The sequence below is a fragment of the Nansenia antarctica genome (genome assembly GCF_963989245.1).
Source record: "Nansenia antarctica genome assembly, chromosome: 2".
NCBI lineage: Eukaryota > Metazoa > Chordata > Actinopteri > Argentiniformes > Microstomatidae > Nansenia > Nansenia antarctica.
The window spans coordinates 50,477,527-50,493,978 of record NC_137675.1 but is presented as its reverse complement, the minus strand read 5'-3'; the positions used below and the strand labels follow the sequence as shown (position 1 = coordinate 50,493,978).

Genomic DNA, 16,452 nt, shown 5'->3' with positions numbered 1-16,452 from the left:
ATAACTCTGCTGAAAGGAATCAAACACTTACATTTTCATAGGGTTACGGATCAGAACATTGAAAGGTCCATTGAAAGGCAGAGCCATCTGTTCTTGGTTGTAATGCTACTGTTCTCTCGAGACAAACGTATATATAAATAAGTATATAGCTAATATTAAGTATATAAATCTAATTCTAGTAAATATGCAGTTCCATGGCCTAAAATGCCTAAAATTGGTGATTATGACAATAACACATTCTATCAGTCCTGATTATGACAATAACACATACTATCAGTCCTGATTATGACAATAACACATTCTATCAGTCCTGATTATGACAATAACACATTCTATCAGTCCTGAGTATGACAATGACACATTCTATCAGTCCTGATTATGACAACACCTAGTAGGTGGACAGACACAATCATCCAGTCCACTATTGTTACAACTCACAGTGGTTGCTTCTGTTTTGGCATTACAGCCATCACACCACATCTTATTGTCTCCACCGACAGTTAAAGGCTCAAAAGAAAACTTGAGTCCATCCATCTGTAAACATATGGACACATGGACACATTAAATCATATTTTGAATGCATGGAAGTGAAGTGCAGAAAATTGGTGAAATTAAATAAGGATGTTTTATAGATACCTTTATCTGTATTGTGTGAGGCACATCCACACTACAACAGATTTTGACATATGACATCCATCTGTAGTCAAACTCAAACCTCTTGAGTAGCAGAGTCAGTACCTCTGGGTGTTCCACCATTTCACATTCCTAGATGACAATAACACATTCTATCAGTCCTGATTATGACAATAACACATTCTATCAGTCCTGATTATGACAATAACACATTCTATCAGTCCTGATTATGACAATAACACATTCTATCAGTCCTGATTATGACAATAACACATTCTATCAGTCCTGATTATGACAATAACACATTCTATCAGTCCTGATTATGACAATAACACATTCTATCAGTCCTGATTATGACAATAACACATTCTATCAGTCCTGATTATGACAATAACACATTCTATCAGTCCTGATTATGACAATAACACATTCTATCAGTCCTGATTATGACAATAACACATTCTATCAGTCCTGATTATGACAATAACACATTCTATCAGTCCTGATTATGACAATTACACATTCTATCAGTCCTGATTATGACAATAACACATTCTATCAGTCCTGATTATGACAATAACACATTCTATCAGTCCTGATTATGACAATAACACATTCTATCAGTCCTGATTATGACAATAACACATTCTATCAGTCCTGATTATGACAATAACACATTCTATCAGTCCTGATTATGACAATTACACATTCTATCAGTCCTGATTATGACAATTACACATTATATCAGTCCTGATTATGACAATAACACATTCTATCAGTCCTGATTATGACAATAACACATTCTATCAGTCCTGATTATGACAATGACACATTCTATCAGTCCTGATTATGACAACACCTAGTAGGTGGGCAGACACAATCATCCAGTCCACTATTGTTACAACTCACAGTGGTTGCTTCTGTTTTGGCATTACAGCCATCACACCACATCTTATTGTCTCCACCGACAGTTAAAGGCTCAAAAAAAAACTTGAGTCCATCCATCTGTAAACATATGGACACATGGACACATTAAATCATATTTTGAATGCATGGAAGTGAATGAATACTTTTTGTAGAAATCCCCTCAGATTGACACATACATAATATTTATAACAGGTTATAATGGATTGCAAAATATACTCCTTTTATTAATAGTCAGATAACTTTGCAGATTGTACCTACCACACTGTAGATTTTCTTGCTGTCTGAACCGTCTTTCATGGAGAGCGGCAGAGTCCAAAATGGAACAGTTTCATCACTGGTTGGATGACCTTCTGAACATTTGGTGCTGTGTCTCAGTTTCCCTTTGAAGATCTGAAGACAAACAGTAATAACGTAACAATGTAATCATCTTGTCTTCCAATAGTAATATAGTACAGTTACCCCCGCAAGATGATCAGTGGTGCGGTACCTTGGACACGTCAGGATGGACCAAGCTTAATATCCTCTCAAAATAGTCTGCTGCATCACGTTGTTTATGTACTGGAGGAAAAGATCAGTAACACTGAACAAACTCATTGATGACTGATGAGAAAGGGTAGACAGTAACATTAGTATATGAATAATCAACCATTTCTGAGATAGAGGTCCCTCCTACACTAAATAAAATTGTAAACCTAATAGTAGACACCAGTCTGAGGGTGTTATTTGAATATATTATAAATGTGTCATTTAAATTCATTGTTTTAAGTCAAAATGCATACAATTAGCAGCTATATTATAATTATAATTATAAGTATAATAATAATAATAATTATTATTATTATTATACATGAAAAGCATTAATCACAATAATCATAATAATACAATGATGAAAATAATACATTGTATGTGTATGCCACTATTTGTACAGTCTGAAAGCGCATAGCCTGCATTAACGACAGAAACACAAGCATGACACTAAAAACAACATAGAGGACGACACAACATACAGGACCGACAGCCATTTCGGTTGGACAGGTGACGCACATCATAATTATTACTAACTTTTTTCCTGATTCAGGCCTACAATCCATAACCATTTTACCTGATAGTTAAACTAACCATTCCTTATTCTCAGCTGATATGTAATGTCCTCTGTGTGAGCTTCTTTATCCTTCAAGTTCTCAAACAACCTTTTCAGATCAAACGGCTCCTGCTCTTGAACATTTGGAAATACTTGACTGCAGGGAAGAATGTGACATTTAGTGTACAAAATGGTGTACTATGAATTTGATATTTAATCATGTCTTATTCTAGCCTATGTGCATTTGAAAATACTGAATACAGTATACTGATAGAATAGTTTAAATGTAGGCCCAGCCTAAATCATCCGAACCGTTCAACAGCCTCTCTGAAGTCCTTGGTCATGAAGAGAACCTGCAGTACGCTGTTCAAATAGCAGGTGGCCCCTTGATTACGCAGGCCATGGTATTCTAGCTTATTTTCTTCAAGCTTTCTTTTCTTGTTCTTGTTCTTGTTCTTGTTCTTGTTCTTTTCTTTGACATGCGTATTGTTATTTTCCATGATAAATATATCCAATAATAACACTCAGTAAATTATCTGTTGAGGGAAAACATATAATATTATAATTCTCAAGCCTATTGTATAACGTTAGACAAATCCTAAGGAGTCACAAAATCACTTGGTGTCGCTACTTATTGATTCTGCCGCCGCTTTCTGTCGACCGTGACAATGACTGCACGTCAAGAATGGGAATATAAATTAAAGGCTGTTCTATTAAAAACATGTTTGTCTACTGTGAATAAACCTTTGAGTTGAGGGAAACATAAAATATACTTCTAATTTACTCTGACACTTACCGATCTAGTAGGTGTACTGTAGCTAGACGGAGCGATTGGAACCAAGTCAACCTATAGTTTCGCATCACTGGCATTTAGCAATCACCTCCGAGGCTGAAGAACTGCAGCTGAAGGGTTCACTATCACTTTCGATTTAGGGTCATGTGCCATTCATTGCAAAACAATCTTTGGTTTTGCCAATTGTTTAATTATCGGTGAACCTGCCACGCTGTTTCACTATATTGCACTCATGTGGTGTATCTCCCAGTTTGCACAGTATTTGTATTAGCTATTACAGTTTGTGGTTATGTCAGGGTATGCAGTGTTCTTCAGTGAATTAATGGCTGGGACTTTACTGTCGACTTGTCTTATGTTCAAGATAAAGATACAAATATCTTCTTAAGAGCATTGCCATTCTGTAAGAACTGTGCTATGTCAAATTAAGTTTGATTGATGATTGACTAATAAAGCATCTTAACTCTTGCTATTGTTTATGCACTTATAGTAAGTGTGATGAGTTGTTTTCTCGTGATGAAGATGTTAGAGCGTCTAGTTGGAGCTTACTTTGGGATTTTAATATTACATTTATATATTTCAGACTAGGCTACTAGACGAAATTTGTTTGTTTGTAAAATGCTCCAAACATAGCCATAACAGTGCACATCTTGCCTAATATTTAATGTGTCTGAGCGTGTGTCTGAGTGTACACGGGGGTCAGACACAGGCCAGAGGTCAAGTTGTGTGTGGGACAACTCATTGACCCTGATGTTGACCGTGTGTTTGTGTGTGTGTGTGTGTGTGTGTGTGTGTGTGTGTGTGTGTGTGTGTGTGTGTGAGGTGTGTGAGGTGTTTTCCAGTAGTGCTCCCGTGCCCTCCCAGAATGAGGAAGTCCTGTGCTGTGCATACTAGACATTTTACACATTTCTGAATCTCTTCCTTGAGTCAGACGAAACTCTCAACTTCCTTGAGTAGTTTTTTTCGATAATGTTTCCCTCGCTTTCTCTCTCTTAACCATGATGTTGACCCCCTCTGTGTGTGTGTGTGTGTGTGTGTGTGTGTGTGTGTGTGTGTGTGTGTGTGTGTGTGTGTGGTGTGTGTGTGTGTTTGTGTGTGTGTGAGGTGTGTGAGGTGTTTACCAGTAGCGCTATCGTGCCCTCCCTCTCTCAACTTCCTTGAGTCATATAATAATAATAATAATAATAATAATAATAATAATAATAATAATAATAATAATAATAATAATAATAATAATAATAATTACTTTATATTTGTATATTGCTTTTCCTGCAAACGTTGCAGCTCAAAGTGCTCCAATCATTGTATAATAATAATTTAATTAGTTAGTCATTTAAAGGCAATATTAAAAAGATGGGTTTTTAGTCTTGACTTGAACATATTTGCTGAGGTTGTATCCCTAAAGTAAACTGGCAGTGCATTCCACAATTTGGGTGCATAAAATGAGAATGCAGCCTCACCAAATCTCTTCTTTTGTACATGTGGTACACAGAGAAAACCAGCGTCAGAAGACCTGAGAGCTCTATTGGGCTGATATGCCAGCACAAGGTCTCTCAGATATTCGTGTGCTGTGCCAGTGAGAGCTTTATAAACAAGCAGAAGGATCTTGAAATCTATTCTGAACTTAACAGGAAGCCAGTGTAGAGTATCTAAAATAGGAGTTATATGAGCTCTTCTTCTTGTTTTGCTTGTCAATAATTACCTTTGCACAGTGGACGAGCTTCAACACTAATATATATACTTTTTTTTTTTTTAAATATAGAAACAATGACAACAATAACTGGACTGCCAATGCAATGATTGCTTTTAATCTTATCATCTTTATCTTCTTCATTACCCATTTAAAACGTAACACAACAAAAGAAGCGAAGCCCTGATTGGTTGAGGAAGTGTTTTATTATTCTCATTTACATGATGAAGAGACGCGCCTGCCAGTCAAAGAGTGACCGTATGATGAACAACCCTGATTGGTTAGTGGGGATTCCGTACACTTCTGATCAAAGGAACGCATTAATAACAGTCAGGATCTATGAGGTCATTCATCAACCACTGTGTGTCTATTCACCCAGCAACGACTACCCCCTAAATAAGGAATATTTCCCCAAAAATAAGGGAAAATAAGGGATATCCCCCGCACGCCCCCACCCCACCGTCCACAAACCATACCCCTTACATTTAGACAAGGGTACACATAGTCAATCCTAACATCACCACTAGACAACCATAGGATACCTCTTACATTTAGACAAGGGTACACACAGTCAATCCTAACATCACCACTAGACAACCATAGGATACCCCTTACATTTAGACAAGGGGACACAGTCAATCAACCACCTGCTTCAGTGCAACAAGAATTGGGTTAACTAGTTCCTATGATTAAGTAAGTGACTACAGGTGATCAGAATCAGATACCTGGTTGAAAGTAAAATACTTTGAACATCCCTGCATATATATACATGAAAACACAAAAGGGCATATCAATTCAGCACATGTATTTATACATTACTTGACACCACGATGTCAATGGGAAAAGAGCGGCGCAATACCAGCGATAATTTCAAAACGGAGATAACCGAGGCTGCGTTCGTAAATACGCTCTGGAAATCTGATCACCACTCATGGAATGCCTCTTGTCCAATCAAATTACGTGGTCCCTTTATGACGTTGCACCTAGTGTGCGTTCCGGTGCTCTCAGAGCAAAATTACGAACGCAGCCCAAGAAACGAGAGGAAACAAGTAACATCCGACATGGATATAACGTTTGTGCGCATGCGACAACGTCCAACAATTAAGTGTTAAATTATATTATATTATAGGTTAAAAAAACGGGAGATTTATGGGAAAAAATTTAAACGGGAGCACAGCGGGAAATAAAGGTAAAATACGGGAGAATCCCGGGGAAAACGGGAGGGTTGACAGGTGTATTGCACTCATGTGGTGTATCTCCCAGTTTGCACAGTATTTTTATTAGCTATTACAGTTTGTGGTTATGTCAGGGTATGCAGTGTTCTTCAGTGAATTAATGGCTGGGACTTTACTGTCGACTTGTCTTATGTTCAAGATAAAGATACAAATATCTTCTTAAGAGCATTGCCATTCTGTAAGAACTGTGCTGTCAAATTAAGTTTGATTGATGATTGACTAATAAAGCATCTTAACTAATCTTGCTATTGTTTATGCACTTATAGTAAGTGTGATGAGTTGTTTTCTCGTGATGAAGATGTTAAACTGGGCGCTACCAAGTAGGCCTTTTTCAAATCACATCACAGCTAATGCTGATCACCACACCATACAGTACAAGAACCACTACGCAATCAGGTAATTTGCTTAATCACACATCAACTTGACATGAGGCAATACTTCCTATATAGGCTATAGGTCATAGTCTGTTTAGGTTATCTATAATATTGTCTTTCAGTCTGATTTAAGCACAACAGTTTGTCAAATAAACGACTCGGGAGTCTTTCATAGTGAGGAGAGTATTGTATTGTATTTGTTGTTGCACATGAAATACTTCCAGTTACATTCACAGTTGAATAAACAGCAAATATTGTGACAGAGGGTGGTCAAATGTAATTATGGTAAGAGTTATATGCTGTATTTCTTATTGCAAGGCACATTCATCAACAACAGTTGGTTATGAGATCTAAATACAGTAGGCCTGTCTAATCACTGAATATCAGAAATGCAGGCACAATGTTAATGTGCAAACGGTAACAGACTAAGCATACGACAGTTAAGAATCCAAAATGAAGGGGCAATAGTGATCGGCTAATGCTGTTTTCTGCCAGGTTGTTAGTGTCTCCATCCTCCAGGCATGCGCAATACTAGCATAATGACAGACTTGTCCTGGATCCCATAATCGGACAGCACGGATGAGTCCTCCAGCGGTTTGACAGTGAAGATCAGTCGCATAGTCTCCAGTTTGTCATCTACACAGATTCAGTTCAGTGAAGTTATTATTAATCAGAAACACGCTAAATCGTTGTTGAATTGTCTAATATCATTGTTACCGTTATCATTCATTATTTGATCATGTCATTGTGTTATAAGTTTATGGTGGAAATATCACTTTTATTCTTGTCGTGTCCTTTTGTAATGCTTCACTAACTAATTACATTTCTTACAGTATTTGAACAGTTCTACTGTATTCTGCCTGCCTACCTGAGTTCCCTGGTAGTTTCTCAGCAATTTTGCCTTTCAGTTGCAGCACTGTCATCTTCTTCATCTCTTCCTCTGTTTCGCCCACATCGATTGTCAGTCTCTCTCCATTCATACCAACGACTTGGACCTGGTAGACCTTCCCCATCTTGCTGATTGTGTCGTTGCAAGTGTCTGTTTGATAGTGCAGTATCAGTGTAGGACAGTATCGGTGTATGGGCTTTTTCTTGACTGCCAAATGCTTTCACTTTCCCTGTTATTGAAAGGTGCCTCATCACGTGACACATTACCAAAACATGTTTTGGGAGTTTCACGAACCACTTCACGAAGGACTTATCTAACGTATCAGTCAATGCATAATCGATAGACCAGACGGACTGCTGTCAGATCAGCTTTCACCACTCAAATTCCGAGTTCAGTATAAGGGATTAATACAGAATAGAGACACTGGACCGGTTCTTATACACTGGCCTCTGTCTACCTTGAGACGCGCACTTTGATAGCCACGTGCGCAACAGGGCAAAGCGATTGCGTTAGTTTTGAAAATTGAAAGCAATGCTTTCCCAGAGTGCGCTATCATAATCATGTACTAGATAAAGAAATGGCTTTGCTACAGTTCACGATTCAAAAAGTAGGGAAATACAAAGGGTTTTATCCAAAACGTAGACTGCATACTGTAAAAAGAAGTTGCATCTTTTTTTCTCAATATGCCCCACAATTAATTAAGATATTCACCGACGTTCATGTTTATGAATAAAGTTTTTGTTACGCTTGCCAAGACTTCCTTCTTGGTAGGCTATATCTACGAGATTTAATCGTGTTTATTATCAATGTGTAATGTGAAGCGGGAGGGCAAGATCAGCGACGCTTAGTCATAGTCCCTTCACTGCAGTGGTGGATAACCATGGTTATCTTTGATTACTTTCCATCACCCTGATTTAAGCACAACATGTTGTCAAATAAAAGACTCGAAGAGAGCGTTCAGAGTTAGGGAAAACATGTATGCCCATGACATGAAAACATTTCAGTTACACTCACAGTTACAGTGTTTCGGATTGACTTGGAAACATTTTTGACACATAGTCAAATGTAATTACGCTGAATGAGTTAAAACAGTAATTGAATAATGATGTTTTCTGCACAGTGGTTAATGTCTCCATCCCCCAACCATTTGCATTATCATCATAATGACAGACTTGTCCTGGATCCCATAACTGGACAGCCGACCAGAGTCCTCCAACTGTTTGTCACCGAAGACCAACCGCAGGATCGGCACTGTCTCCGCTACACACCAGCAGAGAGATCAGACTTCAATGGAGGTAATCAATGGATCTTATTGAACAGGCAACAAAGTAACATTGTTACTGTACCACCATCATTATAAATGGTCTGTATGTTATTTCTCTGATATAATGCAATGGCATTTTCACATCTATGCCCTTGCTTATTACCTCACCATTGAATTACATTATCTTACACCGTTTAGACAGCCAGTAAAGTGTGTTTACATTACCCACTATGTACTTAATAAATTATGTCTGCCTACCTGAGATCCCTGGTAGTTTGTCAGCTATTCTTTTTTTCAGCTCCGGCACTGTCATGTTCTTCAATTCTTCCTCTGAATAGCCCACATCGATCACTAGTTTGTTCCCAGTCTCTGCAGTGACTTGGATCTGGTAGATCTTCTTCTGCATCTTGGTGGTTGTCATCTTGGTGGTTGTGTGTATTTGGGAAGTGTGTGTAGCCTAGCCTATACGTGGTCGAGGTCGGCGTGGATAATGGCTTTCACTTTCCCTCTTTGCTGAAAGCTTAGGTGCAACCCTGCCCCCTGCCACACATACACGATTATACCTGGCCTTTGAACAAGAAACAGTCATATGTGAATTGTGTAGGCCTAGGCTAGATAATCATTAATGTATTAAATGTACACTCTTACCCGATAGCCATCGAATATAATTCCCTTTACGTCATTACTGTTTACCTCATTTAATTCTCTCGATGTTTGTATTCGATTCGAGATTAACCCTGGTCTGGGATTTATTTAGGCTATTTGTGCTCCAGAGAAGATTCAGATTATTGATTTGTCACAGTAGATCAATAGTGGGGGAGAGACACACACCGACTATTTGGCAGGTATAAAATGGCAATAATTAGATGACATAATTAGTTGCTGCCATTTTCCTTTGCCTTTCATGACAGAACTAAGGAAGAAATAGGTAGACAAACGGACGGTGACGGGACCACGGACGGAAAGATAGCCTAAGATAGATAAGACTCGACAAAATATCTCCTTTACACGAGTAGTATAGTGCTATTGGAAAGGAGACATTTTTCGAAAAAGGCGACACGGCTCAAGAGGTCTTAACCTACTACTCAATAGTTCAAAGAATATAACTATTATTATTATTATTATTTAGAAATATGGATAGGTAACATGAAGGTGTTAACTTGGGATTAGGGTGATGGGGTAGCCCTAACAAAAAAACTTCACTTTTTGTGACAAATAAACTTTTTCCATTAATTACCAGAAAACAAGTAAGCCATTTATACTATAGCAACATCAGGATGAAAGAATCACTTGATGATATGGAAACAAACACTTGATGATATGGAAACAAACAATAACACATTAACACATCGCTTTAACACTACATCGGAACCTCAAACACAATGACCAAAACCTGAAACAGGTGTATTTTATCTCACACCAATTCTTCACAATGACAAACACATTTCTTGCTTATCATCACTCATTTTGCAGCCCTAAACCACACAGTTAAAAAAACACTAAATACAATTCTCTACATTTGGCACAATCTACCTTGCTAAAATCTATTGTGTTCACATGGAAAACACTACCATTCAGAATGCTAAACTCAAACCACCAATCACACAATCACACTCCTCATATGGGAAAATACCTATTGCGTTTGAATTAGCAATCATAGCTTTAGCATTAAAAGCGCCAAAGGTGAGCTCTCCTGTGTTGAAATATATCAGGGTATATCAGGGCTGGATTCGTCATGGCAGGCGATACTTTCCCCCCTGCTTGGCCAGGGAGAACATTGCCTGTGATGTCGACGAGTTCTTGCGGCCTTTGTGTAGAGTATGCATATATTTTATTTTGTCTATTTTTTGTTCCATATATTGCTGCAAAATGAATGATAAGTAAGAAATGTGTTTGTCATTGTGAAGAATTGGTGTGAGATCAATACACCAGTTTCAGGCTTTGGTCATTGTGTTTGAGGTTCCAATGTTAGTGTTAAAGCGATAGAGGAAAAACTGTAAAGTGTAGACCCATGGGTATCTTACCTATCCCCTCTGGGCCTGTGCGTAGAAACTTACAACCAAAAACACTATACCGTGTATAGGACAAACTGTGAGCCAAACAAAACACAGCCACGGGACTTTCAGATAAACATCAAACACAACGAAAATAATGGTTCCGAAGAGAGAACAGGAGGGCTTTTTAAACAGGCGGATGAGATGTTGATTGGTCCGGTACATGCGCAGTAATGATGGACGTGTCGTCAGGCCAATCGTGGGCGGATACCTGCATCGGGTTAGTGAAAGGCGGAGACACAGAAGGGAACACAACAGAACAAGAGCAAGCCTGGGCTGGCGATATCAATAAGCCCCCTTTCCCCTCTTTCTACTAATTACGACATAACATTTTCACATATTATGCACATCAACAATAACAACGAGAAAGGGCATCAGCAAATACATTTTCACAACCCTTCTTTTAAATTGTAATACATTTACTGAAATTTCCAATTTTGTGACGGCAAATTATTTCGAATTGAATCCATTTTCAATTGAGTCTATAACACAATAACATGTGGAAAAGGTGAAGGGGTCTGAAGACTTCCTCTGTTCCTCAAGGCACTGTATAGGACGATATTTCGATGTCCACGGTCCGTTAAAAATGTCAGACCCAATTGATACTGATCTTCACACACATACTTTCTGAGTCAAAGCAGCCACAAGCTTCAGTAAATCACGTGACTTCTTGTAATCCCAGCCTGGTAGAAACAGAAAGTGATTTCGATCATTTGATGCCTCCCTCATCTGACTGGCAGGTCAGCGAAGACCAAGCACAACACGATGACCACCCAACTGGAGAAACGCTATGACCCTGGAGACAAGTCATTCAGAATCGTCAATACACCGGACGATATAGATCGTAAGACGTATTAAGCTTAATATCAACACATTTAGAATCAACCAACATGTGTTTGAAATAGAAGCCTGTTCGTTTTCAGAAATTGACATCAACATGTACGGCGCTGTATGAGATGGGCTTAGTAGGCCTATGTCATGCCGACATAGCCTCAAGATTTTTTTTAAAATGTGTATTTTGAACATATGGCCTATATTCAATTATTGAGTGTTTTTTTACTACGGCTCTCACGTTTTAGATCAACTAGAAGAAGGCTACAGAGAGTCGAGACTTTGGTGTAGCCCATAGATGGTCTATTGCAATGGAACATCATACATCTAAGGGCTGCTGTAGTATTGCGCATAATTCCTCCTGTCAAAATAAGAGAGAAAGCTGATCTGAGTGCAGCCTATTGATGATTCATGTTCGAGACTCAGTACGCCCACTCACTGTCAATAAAAGCCTCCCAACCCCTCCCGTCCACCTTACTGGATTCTGCCTGGGAAAGAGAATCGAGCGTCTAGTTGGAGCTTACTTTGGGATTTTAATATTCAACTTATATATTTCAGAGGCTACTAGACGAAATTTGTTTGTTTGTAAAATGCTCCAAACATAGCCATAACAGTGCACATCTTGTCTAATATGTAATAACTATTGCATTTCTTCTTGCTGTGTCTTAGCCTACGATGATGATGCTAACATTTTTAGAGCAAAGATGTCCTGTGATCACGTGGTAACCCCCGAGTCACTGACCAGCCATTGTCGGTCCCAACTGGACCTGGTAAGCTACTCAATCAGGAAGTGTTTTGAAACTCCAACTGAAATTACAATTACAAACTTTGTATTTTAAATTTACAATTTTGTGATAATAGAACGCACACCTGTGAGTTATTGACTTTAAATTGTTTATATATTTTTTTATAATAATTTTTTTTTTTAAAGAAATATATATATTTAAAGACGTGTTTCTTTCAAAGTATATAACAACTGAATGAATTGAAAATTATTTGACTCCAACCCTGCTCACAATTAACCTCACACATACCTCATTTCATGAGTAGTAGTCAGATGATTCCTTATCTTGAACGTAGTCTAAATGGGAGTGATTGGGGAACAACAACAACGAAAAGTTCCACTTTTGTGGCCAAATCACTTCAAATGAACTCTCTTACTTGGTTGGAAGTGGCTCTGAGGTGATTTGACCACAAATGTTGAACGTCAAACTCCCATTGTTTTTGTTGGCTTGTTGCTTTGTTGACGGTGGCTAAAGTTATCTGAAGACAGTAGTGGCTATAATAACTCAACCATGGGTTACAGTTTCTCCTGGCCCATAGACTACTGAACCATGTTGTAAAAAATTGTTCTATCCTTTTAATCTAAACAAGAAATATTAGGCAAACGGTTGCCTTAAAACTAGGGTTAGTTCCTAAAGAATTTTACATGGTAAACATATGCTCAAATGTTATGCCACTAAACATTCTCTCTTCTTTAAAATACCAGGGTCATTGCAAGTTCTCTTGTCCTGCACTCAAAAAGGGGACATCTGAACATTGTGGGGCAGAGTGGTCTTACCAGGAGGTGCGTAAGATGGCTCTTCTAACAGCTGAAGAGATGGAGCAATTTGAAATCACTATGGCCCGCAATGCTGCTTCCAAATGCTGCGACTATAAATCGGTGAGTGTTCTATTAATGTATTCAACTGTCCATACAATCTAAACATCACAATGTTTTCGTAAACAGTGCTTAGTTTTGCATTTGCAATGCTGCACACTTGCTTACAATGAACCTACCAGGCTGACACCCTCCTTTTCTTATCCACCCAAAAAAGTGCCCAAGCTGCAAGATGTTCATACAGAGAAAGGACCTTTCCAACCTGAGTGTCTGTTGTCAAGTTTGCACTGCAAAAACTAAACAGAACTATGAGTTCTGCTGGCAGTGCTTAAAGCAGTGGAAAGGTCCAAGACCACGTTCTGACCACTGCGACAATGATGGATGCGATGGCCGACAGCTAAAGCTGCTGCAGGATTGCCCCGCCACAGATCTACCAGGCGTAGCGGGTGTCACAGCCTGCCCCTCTGTACGTGCCTGTCCTACCTGTGGGCAGCTGGTGGAACATAACAGAAAGGGCTGTAAGAATGTCAAATGTCTGCGTTGCAAAAAAGAGTTCTGCTTTGTTTGCCTCAAGCTCACAGTAGATTGCCTGAAGCTCTTGCCCCATTCATGGTTCAAATTATGCTCTGATGGTATCGCTCCTAGGCAGACCTCAATACCCTCTCAGAACATTTAAAGACTGCACTGTACTGTATGCATATACTGTATTTTCCCTCCTCACATGTGATCAAATGCACTTACGCTACACCTCTTGTTGTAAAATTCATGGATGAATCAATTAAAAAAATGAAATGAATCAATACTTTCAATTTCAATATTTTACAGAGATTTTAATATTATTATAAGACATACAGTACACTTGTCTTACTCTATACTATACTCAATGTTCTGTAGTCTGACATTTTATTTACCAACATTGCTATCAAATACTTTACAAACACAAACTGTGTTTTTGACTGATTTTGTTTCATGTATGTATTTGTTTGCAGCATAGAAGAGCAGATCAGCTAAGATTTTTTTTAAATTAGATTCAACTTTATTGTCATTGCAGAGTAAAAGTACGAGACAACGAAACACAGTAACAACTAATATGGCCTATAATTGGCTAAAGATACTATGTCATACAAGGAAACATTTCAATGTTCAAGTTGTTTTAAAACACCTCTGTTTTACAATAAAAGAAAAAAAGGTTTTATTTTTATCCCTTTAAGTGACATTTCCAAATCTTATCCCTCTTACCCCTCTTTTAGAGTTGTTTTTTCACATTTAGTTTCGATGTATTGTCCGTTGTCCCTTTGCTGAAGGGATGTTCACTGGAACCAGAGTTAGTGTACCATGGTTTGCTGATACTATCAACTAACCTTGCACACTGATTATAGTATATGCTCATGAACATTCCATCCCTGCACTGTGATCATAAACACAGGGCTTTACCCAGCTGAGAGAGAGGATTATATGGCATACATAAACACATAAATAATATGTTAAACTACAGCCTCTCACTACCACAAAAAGAGGAATCAAAGTAAATTATTTAACAACAACATTACAAACCCATTGCTAATAGTTGTGGCCACTGAATGAAATAAAACTAGTAATAGGGAGACTGCACCTTTCATGAGTTCATGAACTTGGCATCAACATAATGCAACAACATATTTATTGCTCTCTATGAAATATCACGTGACTTTTTGTAAATTGGTGGAAAGAAAAAGTGAAAGTTCTATTCACATCTAAAAACAAGTTCAAGAGATTTCCACAGTAGGATAATGAAGTGATGTACTGTGTTCATAATTACATCAATGGCGCCTCCTGCTGGACAGTCCATCCAGTCAGAACCAGACACTTGGATCTGGTATTTGTTCAGCCCAGTGCATCTCTGCCTGTAACAGCGCCCCCCACACAAAATGACATCACCAGCCCAACTACAGAGGCTTCACTGCACTGCTTCAAATTCATTGGATGGTGCTCCATCATACAGTAAGAATAACCCCAAACATAATTATTGCTGCAGCATCTAGGGAGTTTTTCAGGACAAAAAAGCACAACGTTATTGACTGGCCAAGTCAATATTCATAGTTAAATCCAATTGAACATGCATTTCATTTCTTGATGATACGATTTTAGGCAAAAATAACAACAACTGACAAAAAATCAACAACGACAAAAAATCTTTCTAAATGGTGAACCTAATCTGAAAGAAACACATGCTGAGAATCTACTCTAACCCGATAGAAATTGCTTGATTTCAAATCACTAACAAATCAAAACATTACAAATCTTGCTCCGCGATCACATTCATACATTTATTGACAAACTTCTTTGCCTTTAACAATAATAATCACTTGTGCACTGTTGGTTAAAAACCCTGCATTCTGAATCAACTTTTCTCTTTACCAACCGTTTGGCCATTTTTCATCTCTCTGAATTTTCGTTCTAGCTCGCTATAGAGCTATATATTCTGTGGGCGGGTGAAACTAACTAATAATGTTATTAATGAAAATAGTTGATAACTAAGGGACATTTTTATTTGAAAGCCAACCTTTAATATCAAATACAGATATGATATGATTAAAACATATATTTAAAGTTTAATTTTCAAAATATGTTTCTGGCATTGTTGAGAGTGTGTGGGGGCGACGTTGTTCAAAGGGCCGGTCCAAGTGTGGGGGCGCGCGGGCCGTAGTTTGGGGACCCCTGTAGCCCATAGATGGTCTATTGCAATGGAACATCATACATCTAAGGGCTGCTGTAGTATTGCGCATAATTCCTCCTGTCAAAATAAGAGAGAAAGCTGATCTGAGTGCAGCCTATCGATGATTCATGTTCGAGACTCAGTACGCCCACTCACTGTCAATAAAAGCCTCCCAACCCCTCCCGTCCACCTTACTGGATTCTGCCTGGGAAAGAGAATCGAGCGTCTAGTTGGAGCTTACTTTGGGATTTTAATATTAAATTTATATATTTCAGACTAGGCTTCTAGACGAAATTTGTTTGTTTGTAAAATGCTCCAAACATAGCCATAACAGTGCACATCTTGTCTAATATTTAATGTGTCTGAGCGTGTGTCTGAGTGTACACGGG

At 38.3% G+C, this 16,452-nt stretch overlaps 1 protein-coding gene across 1 annotated transcript; it reads right to left on the bottom strand.

The window, feature by feature from the left end:
- Positions 1 to 8,742: 8,742 nt before the first annotated feature.
- On the bottom strand, positions 8,743 to 9,304 carry LOC308150236 (uncharacterized protein; the record flags this gene model as incomplete). Its single annotated transcript, XM_080523088.1, has 2 exons — positions 8,743 to 8,879; positions 9,142 to 9,304. The coding sequence occupies 2 exons, from the start codon at positions 9,302 to 9,304 to the stop codon at positions 8,743 to 8,745; spliced, it is 300 nt and encodes a 99-aa protein (XP_080379214.1).
- Positions 9,305 to 16,452: the final 7,148 nt, after the last annotated feature.